Source organism: Pithys albifrons, chromosome 36 (assembly GCF_047495875.1).
Source record: "Pithys albifrons albifrons isolate INPA30051 chromosome 36, PitAlb_v1, whole genome shotgun sequence".
Classification (NCBI taxonomy): domain Eukaryota; kingdom Metazoa; phylum Chordata; class Aves; order Passeriformes; family Thamnophilidae; genus Pithys; species Pithys albifrons.
In genome coordinates, this window is record NC_092493.1 from 926230 (window position 1) to 948604 (window position 22375).

Sequence of the window (22375 nt, forward strand, 5' to 3'; positions counted from 1 at the left end):
TGCCAAGCCCCCGCTCCGTGCTGGGCCTCCCCCAGGGTCACAGCCTCCTTTGGTACCCCCTGGTCTTTGTGGGCTCCTCCCTGGGGTGCAGGTCACTGTGCCCTGCCCTGCTCCTCCCTGGACTGCAGGTGACTCTGTGCTCTGCCTTCCTCCTCCCTGGGCTGCAGGTGACTCTCTGCCCTGCCCAGCTCCTCCCTGAGCTTTGGTGGTACAGCTGCTCCCCAGGCCCTTCCCCACCTCCTGCCCCTCCTCCTGCACTGCTCATGGGGTCTTCAGAGCTGTGCCCAACTTCTCCCTCCGCTCTCCTCTGCCTGCAACTTTCCCCTGCACAGGAACTTTCATTCCCTTCTGAAATACATTCTTCCAGAGCCGTTCCGGACATTCCCGATGGGCTTGGACTTAGCCAGTCACAGGAAGCCCATCCTGGAGCCAGCTGGCATTGTCTCCTCCAGGCACGGGGAAGCTTCTGGCAGCTGCTCACAGAAGCCACCCCTGGAGCCCCCCCACTACCAAACCTGCCCACGGGAACCACTACAGCCCCCAGACCCAAACATGGAAATTGGAAATGCCCCATGTCCTCAGTTTTGGGAAATCCTGTTCCCCCAGACTCAAAATTGGGAGGGGGAAATGCTCTGTGTCCCATTCCTTGATTTTAGGAAATCTGGGACCATCCTGTGCTCCAACAACCAAAGTGGAGAAGATGGGAGCGCTCTGCGTCAAATTCCTTAATTTGGGATAAGTGGGAGAATTCTGTGCCCCAAGATGCAAAATGAGAAAACTGGGAAGACTGCATGGCTTAATTTTGGGAAAATGGGAGAATCCTATGGCCCCAGATGCAAACTGAGAAAAAAGGGAATGTTGTGTGACCCATTCCTTAATTTTGGGAAAACTAGCATGTATTAGGGTGGGTTCTATAATTGCTGGATAAATCAGGCTGAGCACCATAGAAAGTTCAGGAAAAAAAACCCCAGTATTTTTTATTAACAAGAGTGACCGAATAGAATCATAGAATCGTAGAATCATAGAATCGATTGGGTTGGAAAAGACCTCTGAGACCATCGAGTCCAACCCTTGGTCCAACTCCAGTCCATTTACTAGATCATGGAACTCAGTGCCACGTCCAATCTGCATTTAAAAATCTCTAGGGATGGTGAATCCACCACCTCTCTGGGCAGCCCATTCCAATGCCTGATTACTCTCTCTGTAAAGAATTTTTTTCTGATATCCAGCTTAAATTTCCCCTGGCAGAGCTTGAGCCCATCGTGCCCCCTTGTCCTATTGCTGAGTGCCTGGGAGAAGAGACCAGCGCCCACCTGGCCAGAACTTCCCTTCAGGTAGTTATAGACAGTGATGAGGTCACCTCTAAGCCTCCTCTTCTCCAGGCTAAACAACCCCAGCTCCCTCAGCCTTTCCCCACAGCACTTGTGCTCCAGTCCCTTCACCAGCCTTGTTGCTCTTCTCTGGACTCGCTCCAGCACCTCAATATCCTTTCTGAACTGAGGGGCCCAGAACTGAACACAGTACTCAAGGTGTGGCCTCACCAACGCAGAGTACAGGGGAAGGGTCACTGCCCTGGGCCTGCTGGCCACGCTATTTTTGATACAGGCCAGGATTCCATTGCCCTTCTTGGCCACCTGGGCACACTGTTGGCTCATGTTGACCTTCCTGTCAATTAGTACCCCAAGGTCCCTCTCTGCCTGGCTGTTCTCCAGGCACTCTGTGCCCAGCCTGGAGCACTGCAGGGGGTTGTTGTGGCCAAAGTGCAGGACCCGTCACTTGGCCTTGTTGAACTTCATCCCATTGGAATCAGCCCATCTCTCAAGTCTATCCAGATCTCTCTGCAGAGCCCTCCTGTCTTCCAGCAGGTTGACACTCCCTCTCAACTTGGTGTCATCAGCAAATTTGCTGATGATGGACTCAATCCCCTCATCTAAATCATCAATAAAGATGTTAAACAGGACTGGACCCAACACAGACCCCTGGGGAACACCACAAGTGACCGGCCCCCAGCTGGACACAGCCCTGTTCACCAGCATTCTCTGGGCCCGACCCTCCAGCCAGCTCCTAATCCAGGAGAGGGTACACTTATCCAGGCCATGGGCTACCAGCTTTTCCAGGAGTATATTATGGGAGACAGTGCCAAAGGCCTTGCTGAAGTCCAGATAGACACATCCACAGCCTTTCCCTCATCCACCAGGTGGGTCACCTGATTGTAAAAAGAGATCAGGTTGGTCAGACAGGACCTGGCCCTCCTAAACCCATGCTGGCTGGGTCTGAGCCCTTGTCCGCCCTGAAGGTGCTGTGTGATTGCACTCAGGATGAACTGCTCCATAACCCTGCCAGGCACCGAGGTCAGGCTGACAGGCCTGGAGTTGCCAGGGTCAGCCTTGCAGCCCTTTTTGTGGATTGGGGTGACATTCGCCAACCTCCAATCATCTGGGACCTCCCCAGAGAACCAGGACTGTTGGAAGACGATGGAGAGCGGTTTGGCAAGCTCTTCTGCCAGCTCCTTCATCACCCTGGGATGGATCCCGTCTGGTCACAGGAGGTCTAGCGGGGCCTCACCCCTGGTAGGCTCATTTACCAGTTGATGAAGGAAATTGTTCTCTATGCAATCCAGGAACTTCCTTGACTGCCTCTTCTCTGCAGTATGAAGCTCCCAGCAGATATCTGGCAGGTTAAAGTCACCCACAAGAACAAGGGCTGGAGATTTTGAGACATCTGCCAGCTGCTTGTAGAACAGTTCATCTCCTTCATCATCCTGGTTGGGCGGTTTGTAACAGACACCCACAAGGGTGTCAGCCTTGTTGGCCTTCCCCCAAGAAGAACCCAAAAAGGAGAAAGAGAAAGACAAAACTAAAACAATAAACCCAAACAGGTAAGCATTGCAGTCACTAAAGAGTTATTCGCATAAGGTTGTCTTACCAGCTCAAGACAACCATGAAGGCAGGAGCTACATTTTCTAAGCGTTGGCATATGGCAGGCATTCCTGCTGTCTTTTTGGGGAAAAAAACTACCAATGCAAAGAACACAAGCTCTCTCACCTTTTTATTGAGCCACCTGGAGATGTCTGCCCGGAGGGGGCGGGGAGGGGAGTGAGGCTTCCCCTCCCCACCTCCGGGGAGAAGTTCCAGACTCTGCTGCACCTTCTCACTCCCTCTTTCCTTCTCTCTCTTCCGCCTTGCTCTCCCCCCCCCCCCTCCCCGGCCCCCCCAGCCGCTCTCCAACCAATAGGAGAGACGGAAGTAACTTTAGTTTATACAAAGTCTCTCTTCAAGGACAAATCTTTATCAGCTTCTGTTCCCCAGAACTTGGCAGGAAAAGGATAGGTCTTTTTCACAGGTGGCAATGGCAAAAACACAGACCAAAATGTCAACAATTTTAAATCCTGATACATAGGGGAATCCTCTGCCCTGAGACCCAAATTTGGAATGCTCCATGTCCTTAATTTTTTGAGAATTAGGAGATTCCTGTGCCCTCCAGAACAAAATTGGGAATGCTCCATGTATCATTCATTGATTTTTGGAAAACTGGGAGAATCTTGTGCTCCCAGACCCACTCTAGGGGTGTTGGAATGCTCCTTGTCCCCATACTTGAGATCCAGCCCAGGATCCCTCTGGATTTCCACAATGCCCACATGCCTGGGGTGAATTTTCCATCCATCCTCAATCTGAAGTCCTTTTCCTGGAGGTTTCCAATCCCATGGCTGTGTCTGGGATTGCCCCAAAAGCGAGTGTTTTCCAGTGCCTTAAGATTTCCCAGGAGAATCTGCTACATAATCTTGGGCTGCAATTCCCGGGATCTTCCAACTTTCCCCTGAAATTGAGGGGTGTTTTTAAACAGCAGCTCTCTCAGGATCTCCAAATCCCATGGATTTGGGCACATTCCTATTTTTTAGAAGGTCTCCAACCTCATCTCCTGGAGTGTACTTGGGGTTGATGCCGCGAATGACCCTTCCCCCCAAAAAACAGGACTTCGAGCCACGTTAGTGTAGGGTAAGATAAAAAGTAAAGGTCCTTTAATAACACAGGGCCTACAGCCCACAGGAATACAGGATGACATGCATGTGTCTCAGTTCTTGTTTCCATGGCTTTTATAATAAGATCCCTCCAATCATTGCTTTACACATTTCTCAGTCCAGCCCCAGTCCCACCCCTGGTCCAACTCCCCCGAATTGGGTCTGGGGTTGTCAAGACCCTCTGTCTTCATCAACTCTTCTTCCTCAGGCACACAAAGGTCTCTTGGAGTTCATCCAATTCTGGCTTTTGGGTCACTCTGACCTATGTTTATGTTTCATTTTGCAGGCCTTCTGATATCCTTCAGCTCTTTACCTTGGAAAGGAGACTAAACAAGATTAATTAACTAAAGGAATTTGAGCTCCCTGTTCTGGGACAGGGGTAGTGATAGAAAGACATTAAACTTAAACTGTTAGAAATATTAACCCTCTAAAAATCTACAACTACTATGTTCCTAAAATCCACAAAATGTGAAAATCAGAACAAAAACCCCTTTGGCATCAAGGTCCTCAATCTCCCAGTCCTGGAGCCTTTCCTTTTGGGGCAATTCCTGTTGCAGCCTGAGGCTTAAAAGTCCATAAAACCCTCAGCCTTCTCTATATCCAGGGTATCCAGGTCTCCTGCTTCCTCCCCGGGTCTTTGTTTTCCCATAGGATCAACCAAATAGGTCCTTGAAGAGGACAAAGTTGGTTCTGCCAGAGTGCAGGGCAGTGGGAATTCGCTCCAAAGGGAATGGGAGAAGCTGAGAGCCCCATCCCAAGCTGGCCCAGCTCCATTCCTGCTACTCCCTCTGTGGGACTTGGTGGAAGGAAACACAAGATGCCCAGTATGTTTTGGAGAGAGACTTGGGCAGGAGGAACCCCCATGCCAATGCACTCACACCTTCGTTTTCCCCCCAGACCAGAATTTCTCCTTGCCAAACCTTGGTGGGGTGGAGAAGGAGTCTGCGAGGAAGATGCTGCGGGACCCCCAGGCAGGTGAGGAGGAAGTCAGTGCCCCTTTGCCCCTCTCTTGTGCTGCATCTTCCAGCCCAGCATGGCCCCGGCTGCAGGACATCCCTGCTGCAGATGCCGTCCTGCTGGGGCCGGGTTTGGGGGGATGTCCTTGGCCTTCCCTGTGGGCCAGAGGCAAATCCCCTGCCTGTCCTTCTTTCTTCTCTTTCCATTTTCTCCTTTTTTTTTCCTTCTTCCTTCTCTTTGTTCTTCTTTCTTCCTCTCTTCCTTCTCATTTTTTCCTTGCTCTTTTCCTTCCTTCCTTTCTTTCCTGCTTTTTTCTTTTTGCTCTTATTATAGGTTTAACTAGGTAGGCCTAAGTTTAGGTTGTAGAGTTCAGACTAGGCCTGAGACTGTCAGCTGCCTTGAGCTGGGCTGAGCTAGCTGACAGCTGACTTCTTCTAGCCAATAGAATTCCATGCCATATTCTGACATCATCTCAAAGAGTAAGGGCCAGTGTAGGAGTTGCTTGGTCAGTTGCTTCAAACTGTGGTCCCAGGAGGACACACTGTGCCGTCCCAGGAGGGACGGGGAGGACCAGGACCAGAGCACCGGCTTACCATCATGTTATCTTAGGTAAGTAAAATGTTTGTTCTTAGTCTTTCTGTCTGCTTGAAGCTGTCCCTCTGGGGATTGAGTTCTCTGAAAACATTTGTAGTTAAAATAGTGAGATTTGTGTTCACTGGGGAGTTAGAAGTTAATTCTTGTTATTTCTAAGTTGTGTGAGTGTGCATTATATTGTAGTTTGCTTTTAATTTTCTCTTTTCTGTATAAATATATATGTAGTTAGTTTAAGTTTAAACCTAGTTTGAAGTTTTTCTCCCTTTCTCCCTTTTCTCGGGCGGGGGGGGCAGATGGTGAAAGAGAAGCTCTGACTCTGTGTTGGGTAGTTGGCATTTTGCCAGCTCAACCCAAGACAGATCTTTTTCCCCTTTCCTTTTCATTGTTCCTTTTCTCCTTTCTAATTCCTGCCTTTCTTCTTCATCTTTGTTCCTTCTTCTTCTTCTTTCCTCCGTTTCTTCCTTTTTGTATTTCCTTCATCTTGTTCTTCTCCTCCTTGTTCCTTCCTCTCCCTCCTTTGTTTTTCTCATTCCTTCCTACTACTTCTTCCTTCTCCCACTTCTTTCTTTATCTTTCTCCTTTATTTCCATCCTTCCTTTCCCTTCTTTCTTTGTTCTTTCCTTTCCATGTTCATTTCATTTCTTGTGGCTTCCTTTCCTTCATTTTCTTCCTTCCTACATTTCCTTCTCCTCTGTCCTTCTTTCATTCCTCCCTCTACTTGTTTCTTTTTATTATCCTTTCTTTTCATCTTTCTTCTTCTCCATCTTTCTTTTCCTTCTTTTGTTTTTCTTTCTTCTTCATCTTCCTTCTCCTTGTTCCTTTCTGTCTTTGTTTCTTCTTCTTCCTTTTCCTTCTTCCTTCCTCTCCTCTTCCTTTTTGTCCCAGGCCCCAAGCTGAGCACGCAGGACAAATCCCCCTGGCAGAACCTCGTGGCAGAGGCCGTTTTGAATGGCTCCACAGCGCAGGAAGTCATCGGAAAGAAAAAGCCACGGAGTACCCCAGAAGAAGAAGCTCCAAGCCCAGATCAGGTTGTTCCGAGGAAGAAACACTGAACCTGTCCCAGGAAGGCAGCCAGAGTTTCAGCCAGAGCCCTGACCTGGTGGTGCAGCTGCTTCACACAAGGGAGAGGCGCTACAAGTGTTTGGAGTGTGGGAAGAGCTTCAGCATCAGCTCTGTTATGGGTTCAGCTAGGTGGGCCTAAATTTGGGCTCTGAAGTCTGGACTAGGCCGAAGCTGTCAGCTGACTTGAGCTGGGCTGAGTTAACAGCTGACCTCTTCTAGCCAGTAATTTTGTATTCCATACCACATTATGACATCATCTCCAGGGAAGTAGGAACCAGTGTGGGAGTGGTTAAGGCAGTCGCTTCTCAGCGACTGGATCAATCTGATCCAGCACCAGCACATCCACACTGGGGAACGGCCTTACATGTGTGGAGAATGTGGGAAGAGCTTCACCCAGAGCTCTCACCTGATCCTTTACAAAATAGTCCACACTGGGGAATGGCCCTACGAGTGTTCAGAGTGTGGAAAGAGGTTTCGGACCAGCTCAGATCTCCTCGTGCCTCGGCGCACACACACGGGGGAAAAGTCCTTCTGCTGCATCAACTGCGTGAAGAGCTTCAACCACAACTCCAACCTCATCACCCACGGAGCATCCACACTGGAGAGAGGCCTTACAAGTGTGAGGACTAAATAATTCTGTGATTCTATTTCTCTATGGCCCTGCCTCTCTATGGGCCACCCAACCCAACCTCATGCTCCATCTCATAATGCCTTTTTTTGTCTTTGATTTTCTTTGATCCATCTTCATCCCATAAAATTACCTGAAATTGGGGTAAAAATAAATACATTGAACAAAGACCACTAAAGCTGCACTAGTTCACAGGGATTTGGTTGAAGAATTTGGGGTTTAAAGGGATATTCAGGAGGATTTCAGGGATCTGGAAGATTTGCAGGGAGTTTTCCCAAAAACTGGGGGCACCCACGCCAAGTGAGTTTTCTCCATCACTTTGCAGTCCAGAACCATTGGTGGATCAATCTATCACCTCTTAATGCCTTGACCCCAACCCAGAAGGGCTCAATCCCTGCCCAAAATGGCTCAATACAAAACCCGACCTAGACTCCCAAACCCCATCTGTGGGGTGTCAACAACTGAAGAGGGAGAAAAACTACATCCCCAGAAGGATTGGGTTGAAATTTGTATGGCTTGGATGTGGACGAGGAGGGTTGGGATGGGGCTTAAAAGCTGGTGGGGTAGTGTTTGCAGGCATGAGATGGGATCTCGAATGACAGAAGGTTTTTGGGTTGCCCTCCTGTCCTGAGGGGAGAACTGTGAGGGAGTGTGGGGAGGTGTGGCTCCAGCACTTGGAGTGGGGCCTCACAAGGAGGGACACAGGGAGCTTGTTTTGGGGAGATCCTGCTGCTTTCCACTAATTCTGTGGGGCTCTAAGTATCTTTTGAGGATCTCCCTCCTCTTTTCATTGGCTGAGTTCAACCTCTTGCATTTTGGGGGATGACATAACCCTACTGGTGGAAGAAAACTGCTGTTTTCAACAAATTTTTATAGGTTCTAAATGGCTCATGGGAACTCCCCCCTCATTCTGGGAGTTGCAGTGAACCCCTGGCTCCACTGGTGGCTGAGGGGGGTTATAATCTTTAATTCTGAGGTGGAACTGGGAGGCTCTGGCCCAGCTGGGGCTCAGGGCTGTTCTCCCCCCTCAGGCCTGGCTGGGGCTGCAGTTCTGAGCCAGGGCTGAGCAGGGACCACCCGGGTCCCACTGCCACCCTCAGCCCAACAGAGCCAAGGGACAGGGAATGGACAGGGACAGGGAATGGCACAGGGACAGGGAACGTCCAGGGACAGGGATTGGCACAGGGACAGGGAATGTCCAGGGACAGGGATTGGACAGGGACAGGGAATGGTCAGGGACAGGGAATGGCACAGGGACGGGGAATGGCACAGGGACAGGGATTGGACAGGGACAGGGAATGGACAGGGACAGGGAATGGCACAGGGACAGGGAATGGCACAGGGACAGGGAAAGGTCCAGGGACCGGGAATGGACCAGGGACAAGGAATGGGCAGGGATGGGGAATAGCCATGGATAGGGAATGGTCCAGGGGCAGGGAATGGCCAGGGACAGGGAATGGCACCAGGCACAGGGAGCAGCCGACATGGCATGGCTGGTCCTGCCCTGAATCTCACTGCCGGGAATGTTCTTTCCCCCTCGTGGGCAGCGAGGGGCGCCGGAGGGTCCCTGTGCCCCCCTGCCCTCAGTCACTGCCGGGTACCGCTCTGGGCCGTGTCGCTGTCACGGAGCGGCCGCTGCCCCGAGACAGGGCTTGGCTGCAGAGTTTGGGGTTAAACCCGCCCCGCTGGGCCGGGGGGCAGTCCTGGACACCAGGACTTTGCTCCTGGGGCTCTGCAGGGGCTCCCACGGGGGCACGGCCTCCTTGGGGCATCCCCCGCTCCAGCGTGGGCTCCTCCCGGGCTGCGGGGGGGTCTCTGCCCCATCCCGGGCTCCTCCACAGGGCACAGTCGCTCCAGCCCAGGGGCACACGGAGCTCCAGCCGGTTCGGAATAGCAGCAGCAATTCCCTGCGCTCCCGGAGCCCGGGCACATCGCCAGGGCTGGGAATGCTCAAGCGGCGGCTCCGGGCACATCGCCAGGGCTGGGACTGCTCAAGCGGCGGCTCCGGGCACATCGCCAGGGCTGGGAATGCTCAAGCGGCGCCTCCGGGCACATCGCCAGGGCTATTTCCCGCAAACGGCGTGGGTTTCGGAGAGGGAGGCGGGTTCTGTTCAAAGTGCGGGCGGGGGGCGGGCACTAGGCTCGGCTCGGCTCTGCCGCGGCCCCGGCGCAGGTGGGACCCGAAGGGCTCGCCCCCCGTGTCCCCTCCCCAGGGCCTGCGGAGGGAGCGGCTGCCCACGGACTCCTCCTTCCCGCTGACCCCCGGCGGGCTCAGGAGGAGCCGGGGCCGCAGCAGCGCTGGCCCGTCCAGACAGGTTTGGCCGCCCCGTCCCTGGGAGTGTCCCCGGACAGGTGGGACCGGGCTTGAACCCCCCTAGGCTGGTGGGAGGTGTCCCCGCGTGGGGCATGGGTGGGGCGGGATGGGCTTTATGGTCCCTCCCAGCCCAAGCCATGCTGGGACTGAAAGACAGACGCGGTCTGGGATGTACTGGGATGGGGGTGTGGGATGGACCAGGGTGGAAGGTGTGGGATGGACCGGGCTGCGGTGGGGGGGCTGGGATTGACTAGAATGGGGGGTGTGGGATGGACCGGGATGGGGATGTGGGCCAGATCGGGGCTGTGGGGGCTGGGCTGGACCAGGATGAAGCAAGTTCGGATTTGAGTTTAGTTCTCAAGATTGTTGTGCCATATCCAGAGAGAATTTGTGAGCGGGAAGGAGGATGAAGGACTAGAGGAGAAATAGTAAGCAGCTTTTTCCTCCACGTCCTGCTCTGTCTCCCCTGGGCCTCCCCCTCCAGCCCAGCCCAGCCCAGCCTGTGGGTCCCACCTTGGGGTCCCAGTGACCCCCCAGATGTTTCGTTGCAGGGACATCTCAGGTAAGGGCTGAATTAGCCTTTTATTTTCTCATTAAAATGGACATTCCTGGTGACTGTTTGGATTCCCCCTCTTTTGGTCACTGGACAAAAGCCCCTTTTGAATAACTCCCACGTGCACTTGTGGACCCATTTCCCTTCCCTGGGCAGCAAAAGGCCACAACTATATTGGGCTGTAATAGTTTTGAAATGCTCTTTGAGACACAAAAGTCCTGTATTTTCCCCAAACCCACAGTCTTTGGGAGTATTTTCCATGCTAAGTTTCTCTGTTCGTCCCCACTAGATCTGTTTTCCCCTCCTCTTCCTCCCCCACCTGTTTTTCACCCCAAAATGCCCTAAAGTGCAGCCTGGGGCAGCAGGAATTTGGGAGCTGAGGACAGTAAAAAAATCACTACATCAATTAAACCTTATTCAAAATAAAGTGTTTAGGTGGGAAAAATGATCCCTTTGGTTCCTACTTTGCAGACACAGGTAGATGGTTCTTACCTGGAGAATATTTACCTATGGAAGAAATGCTGAGTAAGGGCTGGTAATAATTGGAATTTGTTGATGTCAGGGTTTGCATATAATTAATATGGGAACTCTTTGCAGCTGCCCAAGAGCAGCATCCACATTCTGTGCCAGTGGATTCTTGTCCTCTTTGTTTATTTTCCTTATAAATATTCTATAAACTGTTCTCATGGGGTCAGTTTTCCTTTGATGAACCTGTTAATTTTTAACTTTGACTTGGGGATAGTGCGTGCCCAGGGAAAGCAGGAAAAGAATTTAGGAAAAGCAATGAACAAGGTGGGAAAATACGTTGATTTGGGAGGTCACAGCAATAACGGAGCTGAGCACAGGCTGGGACAGGAAACAGTGAACAAAAAACAGCCTTTAGGACAGAATCAGGCTTAGAAAAATGCCTGCGGGGGGAGAGTTTGGGGGATTATCAGCTTTTTGTGGTTTTATATTTCAGCCATGAGAGCATCATGGGAAAGCCCTGAGACTGAGCAGGAGCTGTCTGAGCCCTGAGGGCTTGAGGTGTTGTCTGAGATCAGCTTGTGGTGGGAGGAGCTCAGGGTGCCCCTGTGCCCTCTGTGTCCCCCCCCAGGGGTGGCAGGAGGAGATGAGAGTGCCCCTTTCCCCTCTGTGCCCCCCCAGGGGTGGCAGAAGCCCCTCAGGAGGCATGTCCAGAGGGACCATCCACTGCCCTGGGGGCTCCGTGAGCTGCCCTGCACAGGGTGGGGAGATGGGGGGTTGGTACAGGTGGGGCTGAAGCACCTTGTGGAGTGACCGGGGGGGGGGGGGGGCGGTGGGATGGGGCTGGACTGAAAACACCTCACAGTTGTGCAAGTTCTTGAGATAAAACCTTTCCAAGGCACACAGAGATGGCAGGACCCAAGATGAGCTGGGAAAACAGAGCGAGTCCTGGTTCTTTGAAGGCTGAAATCACCCAAACCCAGCAAAGGGAAAATGATGCTTGACTTTCCTGGCAGGAAAGTGCCCCAAATCAGGCATTTTCCACTCCCCAATTCCCACCCTGAGCAGGAAGTCGCTTGGTTTGCACAGGTGAGACTCAGCTGCTGTGATGGAGCCACTACAGGAGAGGGGAGAAGAGGGACCAGTAAGAACCAGTTCTTGTTCTGGAGACCTTGTTTTGGGGTTGTGGTTAAGTTTAATGTGTTGTGGGCAGCTCAAGGTGCTGGGAAGGGGAAGGATTAAGAAGGTCAAAGGTGTTTACAAGCTATAGGGAAGGATTAAGAAGTTATCAGAATGATTAAGAAGGTTAAAAGTGTTTATATGCTGTGGGGCTGGGGGACGGTGCAAATCCCGTGGTGGAGGCGGGACAGGGGGTTGCAGCCCCAAAAATCCTTAGATGCCCCTCCCTCCCCCAAACTGAGCCTGGAGCTCCCCATGTGCTTTGGGCTGTGTCGGGAGGTGCTGAAGGCACCCACGGGGAGCTGGGGATGGTGTGGGCTGCTCTTTGTGCTCTTTCCACAGTTTGTCCCCAGATTTCAGCCTCAGGTGCACCAAGGACAAAAAGGTGCCCATCAGGGTCACCCTGCTTGTTGTGGGGCTGCTCCTCACCCTCATTGCCCTGGTGGGTGAGTGCTGAGGGTGGAGGAGAAACCCCAGAGCCTCCTCCTGGCAAACCCCCTGGAATAATCCACCAGGTGGGTGCACTGTCCTTGATTGCAGCTAAGAAATGCCCATCCTGCCCCACTCCTGCCCTGCCTGGCTGCCTGGAGAGTGGGATTTTCCTCGGGGGCAAGTGCTTTTATGGCATGGAGCAGGAATGGGATGGAACAGGAATGAGGCCTCCTGCCTCTCCCCCCGAGCCCACCTGTCCACCATGGACACCTGGGAGGAGCTGGGGAGAGGAATCCCCAGTTTGGGATGGGGAGCAGGTTTGGGAATTCCTTGAGGGGAGTGGGGTGGAAGAGCCTGTAATCCTTGTTTTCCCCAGCTCCAGAACTTCCTCTTGTGCTACAGGAGGTCTGTTCACCACTGGATTGCTTTCCAAAGGGAAGGTTCCAGACCTTGGGAATGGCTCAACAGGCTCCTTTTCAATGCCCTGTATGTTCCATCTTCTCCTGGAGAACAAAATCCTGGGCTGGGCTGGGGCTGAGTGCAGGAAGCCACAAGTAGATATAGATCTTAGGAGGTGGGAACTGCTTTTGATGATTGTGCCAAAGCACTGAAACATAGCCCATGGATTTGTGAGATGCAGGTGCTAGGGGTGGGTTGAGGCCAATCTGGGATGAAGCACATGGGAATATCCCCTCCTTTGAGGGGTGGGAGGCAGTTTGGGCTCTGCCTGGGGAAGGTTTGCTGGGGAAGGTGGTCCCTGCTCCTGCAGCACTCTCTGGGAATGGGAATCCTTCCCTGAGCTCTGGGAAATTCTTCATCTGCAGCCACCTCTAGAAAAGCCCCAGTGTGGTTTCGAAGGATCCAAGAACCCAGAATTCCATCTGAAACTTCCCTCTTGGCAGAGACCCACCATCAGCTGCCCTTAATCACATACAACCACGAGTATCCCTCTGGTTTATATTTCCATTTTAGTTTGGAGCACGGGAAAGTCCTCCTGGTGACAACACAGAGGGAATCCCTGGGTATTTGCAAGCACGATCAGGGTGGAGAGAGGGACCTGCAGCAGCTCAGCCCCCAAACCCACATCAGTCAACCCCTGCTGGCAGCTCTGCCCTCCTGTTCCTGCCTGGAGCTGGGCTCTCATGGATTTGGGGCAGTTTTACCATGGACTCAAGGGGGATTTATCCCTTTTGGATGCCTCACCTTGTCCCTGCAGCAGCCACACCACGATGCCCACCAGGACCAGTGACCCAATCCCTCCAGCTCCCAGCAGAGCCCAGAGCCAGTGAGGACCTGCAATGGGACCATACTGGGAGTAAAGGAGGAAGCAGCTCTTCTTCTATGCTACCTGCTGCGCTTTTAATGCTCTGCCTCAGCTGCAGGTCCCTCACATCCCTTTGCTCAGCCAGGAAACCTCACAAGGTTCTCTGGGAGCCCAGAAAACCCACAAGGTGCCTCTTTGTTCACTTGTCCCAGCAAAGCTGCAGAGCCTCAGAGCTCAGTCTCTCCCTCTCCTGCCCTGAGCTGCACCCAGAGGTGTCCTGGGGATGGGGAGACATCCAAGCCAAGCCCTGGGGATGTTTGGAATGATCCCAGAGGGGGCTGCAGGCATGGTGTCTGTGGGCACTTGCTGTATTTTCCATCCTTCCCAAGGATATGGGGTGAGAAGAACAAAACCTGCTGGTGCCAACACTGTGCCCCAGGGTGGGGGTGGGCAGCAAACCCTCTGGAGGGCAAAGCATTGGGGTTAGGCCACCAGCAGCTCAGGAAAAGGCACAGAAGGTCCTTTTTTTCCCCAGGATTTCCTGCAGGGAAGGGATCCAGCCCCATCAGGGACATTGGCCCCTCCAAACCTGTCCACCCAAGCAGAACCCCCCTGGAATGGGGCAGAGGGACGTCACTCACCGGGGCCCTTCCGGGGCACAGCAGGGCTGGCACAGATGGTGGTCAGTGCCCTGTCCCTGCCCCCGGGACATTGGGATCCGGGATAACGGGGGGTTTGGCCCCTCTGGAGCAGGAGCAGAGCCCGGCAGGGGGGTGGGCTCGTGTCCCTCCAGGCTCTGAGTTGCTGTCCATGTGTCACCGCAGCTGCAGGAGCCACAAAGAGCCACTGCCGAGGGTGAAGCTGCTCCGAGGGGTGTGAAGGGGCTGTGGGGGGAGAGAGGAAGGTGCTGAAAGGGCTCCTGAATGTACAGCCCCCACCTCCTCCTCCTCCCTTTCACTGCAATGGACTAATACAGATATTATGATGTAAATATAATATATATTATATATTTTATATATTATTATTATTATACTAAAATAGTGATATTACATTACAGTATTGATAAAATATTATTTAAAATAATAGTTTAAGTCTAATTATTTCATTATATTTTCATTGCATAGTTTATTTTTATTTTATTTTTATATATTTTAATATATAATATTAAGTAAAAGAATACTTTAATTCTGATTATTTGATTACATTTTCATTGCATAATTTGTATTATTTTTTGTTTGTATATTTTACGTATATATATACCATTATCTAAAGTACTATTTCAATTTTAATTATTAGCTTGTATTTTCATTGCATAATTTCTTTTTAGTTATTTCTTATTTTTTTATATAGATTTTGAATATTTATATTTTTAAATTTTTTTACACTTATTAAAAAATTCTAATTTTTTTTTAGTTGATCCTTATTAAATCTATTGTTAATTAAATTATTCATTATTAAACTGTTGTTGATTAATTATCATTCCACTGTGCCCTGTGCCCCCAGCCCTTGGTCTGCAGAGCGTTGCCAGAGGAACAGAAACCTTTGCACAGACCCCACAAACTCAGGGAGAGGGATGAGGGCACAAAATGGGTGTGAAATGAAGCAAAGCTGCTTTTTATTCCAACAGGCCTTGGACAGTCCCACCTGGGGGTTCTGGGTGTGCTGTTCACCTGTCTCCACTCCTGCCCTGCCCTCACTCCAATCCACACTGGCTGCAGGTTCCTGCCTGGAAGAGCCTTGGGGTTCTCCTGGGAAATGGAGGTGACCAGTTGTTCCAAAAATCTCTCTGGGGAGAGTTTGATGGGATGCAAAGCCACTGAGGAAATGGGAATCCCAAATCCATGGGGCACAAGTGTCCCTGTGCCCTGAACACCACCCCAAACCCTCCTCACTCCCCTGCCCACCTGAAAACCCAGGACTTGAGGGTCCTTTTCAAGCCTCCTCCTCCCTATTTCCCATTTGTGTCTCATTCTGGAGCACCACCAGCTCACAGTCCTGATCTTCACAGCTTCTCTTTCCATGAGCCCAGTTTCCCAATTCCTTGCAGAGCCAAGAGCTGAGGGAGCTCAGGGGGTGCAGCAGCCTGGGACACAGGGCTGGAGTGGAGCACCTGGAACCTCCTGGAATGGGCTCAGTTTGCAGCCCTTGGCAGGGCTGGGAGTTGGTGGCCGTGGGACCCTCCAGCCCTCGGCTCCTCCCTCAGCCCCTTCCCTCCCCTCCCAGCTGGGTTGGCTCCCCTGGGGCTGCTTTTGGCCACCAAGGGAAGGGCCTTGGAGGCAAAACTGTTCCAGTTCCAGAGGTTTTCCAGCCTTTCCCTGCTCTTTTCAAGCCCAGGTCTCATTTTAGAGGCCACCAAATTCAACTCTCCCCATGAGTCCGGAAACCTCAACATGGGGATGGAGAAGCGAATGGACCCCAAAGGTAACAGACACAAAAGTCTTCCCAGAGCCTGAAAGAAGCATTTTTCTGCCCAAATACACTCCCTGTGACATTTCTTGGCTGGAGAAGGTCCATCCCCAGGATGCCTCAGATTGGCACAAACTGTTTCCCTGGCCATGACAACTCCTGAGAGTGACACTGACCTCGGACACCCTCTGACATCGTGACTGAGGCGAGTCTGGCCCCAAAAAATGGCACCAGCCAGGCCTCTTATCTGTTTTCTAAAAACATATTTCTACATTCTGCAGCCTTCCCTGTGCCTGGGGAAATGGGGCTGAGCACAGCCAGGGCAAGGGGCTCACTGGGAATGCAGAAACACCTCAGGGGGCAGTGCTTGGGCCAAATAGGAGGAAAACAGGTGGAAATTCCTTAAATTGATTCAAAATGCTTTTCATTGAGGTTCCTGATGTGAGGCTGAAGCATGTGAGGGGCTGGAGCTCTGCAGTCACAGGCAGGTGAGCAGGAGACAGGTACTATTGGGGGTTTCTTCCTCAAAATATGGGCTGAGAGGGACTTGAAATGGCTTTTGCTGTTGGTTTTGACCCAATCTTTGGCCTCTTTGATCTCCTGACAGGAGTTCTGACGTGGATCACATGGATGGCCCCACTCCCACTGGGAAGGGATGAGTGTGGGGTTAGATTGAATTCTACTTGATCTTTATTTTGAATTTTCTTCTCCTCTCCCCTCTGTGTCATTTTTCCACCTCCCAAAGTCACTTTTTCCCCAGATTGGAGACACCTGGACCATTTAATGAAACAACCACTAATTCCCAATCTTGTCCCCTTCTTTTCCTTCGTTTTTTTCGGTGTTACCCCAGTTTGGGGCCTACCCCAGAATCCCCAGCAGTACCTGTTTATAGAGGTACAATGATTTTTTTCTCATGTATCTAAAACCCGATGTGAAAAAAAAAAAAAGGGAAAAAAATTCAGGAAATTGCCCCAGTTTCTTTCAGCAGCAGGAAACAGGATAAAAGAAGATAAGCCCAAAACTACGGGGACCCCACAGGGGAGCAGGGCAAGGACTCCAACCCCTCTCCATGAGCAGCAGCACCAACAACTGAGTGGGACCCCCATTCCCAGCTCCCTGCACCGCTGAGGGGGGAGGAGGCACAACTGGGAAGGAGGGAGGGGTGGGGGGAAGGGGTTTGTCGGGTTTAGTTCTACTTCTCATTCTCCTGCTCTCCTTCTGGCATTACCTATTTAATTCAAAAGCCCACTCACAGTCTGATTTGCCCGTGATGGTCCTCGGGGAGGGATCTCTCCTGCCCCGGAGCGCCGATCCCGGTCCCGCTCGCAGCTTCCTCGGCTCTCGACAGCAGCAGCAGAGCCCGCGGGGCCCGACCCAGCGCCAGGGCCGGCCCGGCAGCGGCGGAGCGGGGGCAGCGGGGGCTGCGGCGGGGGGAGCGCCCGGGGCACCGGGGCGGGACTGACCGATCCTGCCCGGCCCTGTCTGACCCTGCCCGGGCTCTTCCGCCGATCGGGGCGGGTGGGAAAGTTCCGCCCGGAATACGATGGGCGGGCACTATCCGGGCGGGGCTGGAGGAAATGCCGAGGGTCCATAGGCTGCTATGGCTGTCACTCTTTAGTCCTGAGCGCCCATTGGTCATTTCCACCGTCATTCCTCGCATTGCCCGCGCGTTGCCATGACAACCGCGGAGTACTCGGGGCCGGGCGGGAAGCGGCGTCAGCGCCTGCGCAGTGACGGGCGGAGACCCGGATGTAGCGGGGCGGGGGCAGGATGCCCAGCGTTTTTTCCGTGTCCTGTTTCGGAGGTTTCCCCGTTCCCTCCCCGGAGCTCCTTCTTGTCGGGATCCCCTACGCCGTGTTGGCCGTGACGGTGAAGGTGGAAATGCTGGGTAAGCCCGTCCCCCCACCCCGGGACAGCCCTGAGGTCCCTCCCACCAACACCTCCCTCGCCTCCCCCGCAAAAGCACCCTGAGATCCCCAACACCCCCACCTGGGACCCCCAAAACTCCCCCAGGATGCTCCAAATCTCCTGGACCTGCCAGAGCCCCTTAAAACACATCAGAGACGCCCCAAAACCCCCAAGACTTTCCCAGAGGCCCCCCAAACATCGCAAAGAACCTCCCAAAGACCCCCAAAACACCGCAGAGTCCACCAAAACTTTCATCCAGACCCTGTACCTCAGAGTGCCAGCAGAAAGACTGAGGGTCTTGCCATACAGTGACAGATTTTTTCATTTTTCCTCACCTATCAGTAAACCCTGTAAGAGCATTGAGGGGCTCCCAACGGCATTTCAGGGCTTCATAAAAGTGCAAATTGTGATGCAGCTCTTTATGTCATAGAAGATGAATACTGACTGTTCCAGAGAAGCCAATCATTGCAGTTTGAAAGTGCAGGGAATGCTGATACAGCCTCTGTAGCGTTTAAGAGGTAAGGAGTAAAAATTTAATCAGTGTCTTTAGACCAGCTCACATCAGCATTCACTGACATTCTTTCATAATCAAATGGGCAATCACCAGCAAATGTGCAACAGTTTTGTGCATTTGATTTGGAACAATAGCCATTCTACTCTCAGCCAAGGGTCAGACAGATCCCTGTCCCACTAAAATAACAAAGCACATGGCTGAGGTGTTCCTGTAATTGCCAAATGAGAAGGTAGGTTATGATCCCACCAAGATGCATAACAGGTGTTTAGCTTTTGGGCTATCAGCTGTAGTGAGGCTTTTGCATCATCCGAAAGAGTTCTGGGAGAGCTGAACTGAGTATTGCCTCTCAGCAACTGGGATAGTGGGGTTGGATCTCAGTTGGAGATTTGGAGTAGTGCCTGTCTTGGCTTGAGCTGGCCAAATGCCAACTGCCAAACACAGAGCCAGAGCCTCTCCTCCCCCCACTGCCTCTGCTGAGAAAAGGGAGGAAAAGCAAAAAAATCCCTCAAACTAGGTTTAAACTTAAACTAATTATATATGTTTATACAGAATAGAGAAAATTAAGGAAAGAACTACAATATAACACACACTGACACAAGTTAGATATAACATCAATTTTCCACCTCCCACCGAAAACAGTTTCCATCACTCTAGATCTACAAGCCCCCCCAAAAGACACTCAGCAAGAAACAGAAAGTGTAACAACAAAATGTTTCTTCTACTTTCCTGAACTCAAACAAAACACGATGTAGCAGTGACAGGAGCAGGGCCCAGCACAGCGGGGCAGCAGCAGCGTGTCCTGCCTCCCCTGCAGATGTGATGGCAACTGAGAGAACACCTCCTATTCCTGTATTCATATCTCAGGTTTGTGTCATGTGGTACGAACTATTTCTTTGGTTGCTTAAGTCAGGTGATACCTGTCTCTCCTAATCTACGTAGATTCTCTGAGACTGCTAATTTGAGGCCTGGCTAAAACTACCACATGGGCTTACCCAATTAATCGTTCCTCTTAATCTTTGTAAGTATTTCAGTGTTGATAGTGAACAGGGAATTTCCATTATTGGGGAGTGAACTGTTTGTTCATAATTCTCCATCCCAGGTATTGCTGTGGTGATGAGGTTTGGATTTTTTCAGGAGCTATCGGTAGGCCCATTGCTGCTAAGTGATGCTTTCAGGCTGGCAGTACCATCTAAGCTCTCCCCTCTGTTTCCACAGCAATCAGAGTATCGTCCATAGAATGGCAGATAACGGCATTGGGAAGTTGTTGGTGAATGGGCAAGAGAGCTCTGGCAACAACCACTGACCAATGGACGGGCTGTTTTTCATGTCCAGAGGAAGAACCACCCAATGATACCATTGGAGGGGTTCACTCAAATTTATAGATGGCACAGGAAAGGCAAATTTGGGTCATCTTGTGGGTGTAATGGAATTGTAAAAAAGCAATCTTTCAGCTCAAGAATGATTAAGTGCCAATCTCAAGGAATCATTGTTGGAGAGAACATGCCTGGCTGCAGAGGCCCCATACCTTCCATGACAGCCTTGATTTGTCTCAAGTCATATAAATGCCGTCATTTGCCATTGCCTATTTTAATAACAAATACAGGAGAGTTCCTTGGGCTCATGGTGGGAACAACATGGGCTGGGCGCAGTTGCACATCGAGTAGGTGATGTAAATGGAGCAATGTTTTCAGTGGAATCAAATGCACTGAGCTGTCAGAAGAGGTTACTCTTTCGGAGGCTGCCACGTCCACGCTGGCGCTTCCTGAGGTGGCAGCGCGTAAACTGAAAACACCTGAGGGGTTGGAGCGTTGTGTTTCGGCACTGCTTGTGCCTTGGCGCGGTTCCACAGCGCAGTGCGTGATGGGTTTCCCTGAGGAGGATTACCGTCCTGATCATATTTGGAACAGCAGTGACTTGCAAAGTGCAGCCTCTTTTTGCGCTGTGGACACAACTCAGGATCAAGTTGGTTTTGTCTGATCTTTGCAATGCTTGCAAATGTGCCCAGTTTGCCACAGCCACAGCAGATTTGCTGTTTAACATTCATAGCTGCAAAAGCATCAGCCATGGCCTCATATTTGTGATTAAGTGAATGAAACTTGCTACATTGCTGTGGTGACTAAAGGTAGTACAGGTCACAGCTTAATGTTGTGCAAATTGGGGGAAGGTGTATCATTTATTGAATGCAAGTGCAACAATTTATAATACTTGGTGAAGGCATATACAGATAATCAACTAAATACTTTTTCAACTACTTAAACACTTCTGAAGCTACTTTTTGGTGTTCTTGTGACCATGAGTTTCCTGACTTATATAGTCCATGCAGGAACTAAAACAAACAGTTCTTTTGCCTCAGGATTGCTTCTGGTTCCAGGAAGATGTGGCACTGCCTTAGACTGGCAGTCAGCAGTTCTTCCTCATTCTTGCTCAGATTCCTTTCTTTTTGAGTTCTGTGATCATCTCTGTGCCTTCTTTCTGAACACCAAGTCCTACAATATACTTCAACCATTTTAACAGGTTATCTAATGTCAGCAATATTTTCCTATAAACCTCATTAGTATTGGTGACTGCCACTTTAAGACGAATAATGTCTTGGGTTGGGCTTCTGTCTGTGGGACCAGTTTTGCTGCTGCATCTTAAAGTCTGTGAGTGCATGAGATGAAAGACTCAGTAGAGCCCTATTTCAGTAAAAGCCTTTTGTGGTTTCCCTTTGGAGAATGCACAAAAAGCACAATCTCTTGATGCATTCTAAAACATTGCGTGGGGTGTCTCTTGCTTGTTTATGTGGGTAATGAAAGTCACCCTCCCTCTGATCCAGGGTAACATTGCAAGCAGGGTCCTGGTCAGGTTAGGGAAGGTATTCTTCTTGCTTTTTCTCTATAAATGGCCTGAAAGCGTTTTCCCAGAATGTCAGTTGTACCACAGTGAGAATCAGTTCAACTGCCATCCAAGCATCTCGGAAAGTCAGTGTGTGACTTTTCATAGTAGAGTGAAGTAAATTACATGCGTATGGACAATCTAATCCATGTTCTATCACTGCCTTTCATGTGAAAGGGAGGAGGGAGACAGAAATGCAAAGATTTATAGTCTTAACTGTATTAATAGGAAATTTTTAGATATAAGAGCTTCCAGACAATCAGATCCTTATGCCTGTTGACTAACGGACAGTACACAGGTTGTAAGGGTTTCTGACCTCTGATATGTAGCCAACACTTAAGCCAGGGAGAAAAAAGAACTTTCCTCATGATAGCTCACAAAATAACATTTATTAATGCAGGTACGTGACAATGACTATATGGGTTACTTAGTCGGTGATAACATTTAGCTGCAGGATTGTACAAAATACCCCAAAAGACACTGGCACAACACACATTTTACAGACCACCGCAGCAGTATACCACTCCAAAGACAAACTTCACTAACAGAATTAGTAAACAGAAAACACAACAGTTCAACACCACATGTAAACACACCCAGTAAACCAAAAGAAAAGCAACAGGACAAAATATAGCTGCCTCCCATGAAGATGTATACAGCCAGAGAACTGTAACAAATTATAATTAGTAAGCCATAGAAAGATAAAGTAAGAACTTGATTGCTTACCCCTGCAATGTCGATGGAAGGGGGGAGATAGGGTGGCTTGTGGGTTGCCCTCCAGAGGTGGAAATTTTTCCCCCAAGTTACAATTAAACTGCACTTCTTTTTATACCTTTCTTTTTCAGGTAGTTCTGTGACTAAAGTCAAACTGTTTTGGGGGGTGATATGGATGCCTGATGGGCGGGCGCCTTGAGTTTCCAGGGTGCCACAGTGTGTGCTAAAGAAAGGCCATGCTAATTTAATAACATTCTATTCGATGGTAACACCATCACTTACCAGCATCCCTCTGGAGGACTGAGGCATTTCCCTCAACTCATTAAGGGCCATCACCCCGCACTACCCTTTGTAACTCTTTTAGCACACTGAAGTTTATACTTTCCCATTGCCCCTGTTTTCCATTTGCATCATATATAAACTGAGTGAAAATGTTATTCGCGATTTCTAACTCTCCTGAAGCCACGACTTCTTTCTTGACCTGTACCCACAC

General features: G+C 50.7%; 1 protein-coding gene across 1 annotated transcript; it reads right to left on the reverse strand.

Annotated features, from left to right (window-relative positions):
• Positions 1-3991: 3991 nt before the first annotated feature.
• On the reverse strand, positions 3992-17523 carry LOC139684194 (uncharacterized). The gene is made up of 5 exons (XM_071579797.1): positions 17518-17523; positions 17126-17426; positions 14108-14350; positions 13406-13495; positions 3992-12705 (listed from the first exon to the last, which is right to left on the reverse strand). The coding sequence occupies exons 1-5, from the start codon at positions 17521-17523 to the stop codon at positions 12614-12616; spliced, it is 732 nt and encodes a 243-aa protein (XP_071435898.1). The 3' UTR covers positions 3992-12613.
• Between the last annotated feature and the right edge of the window lie 4852 nt (positions 17524-22375).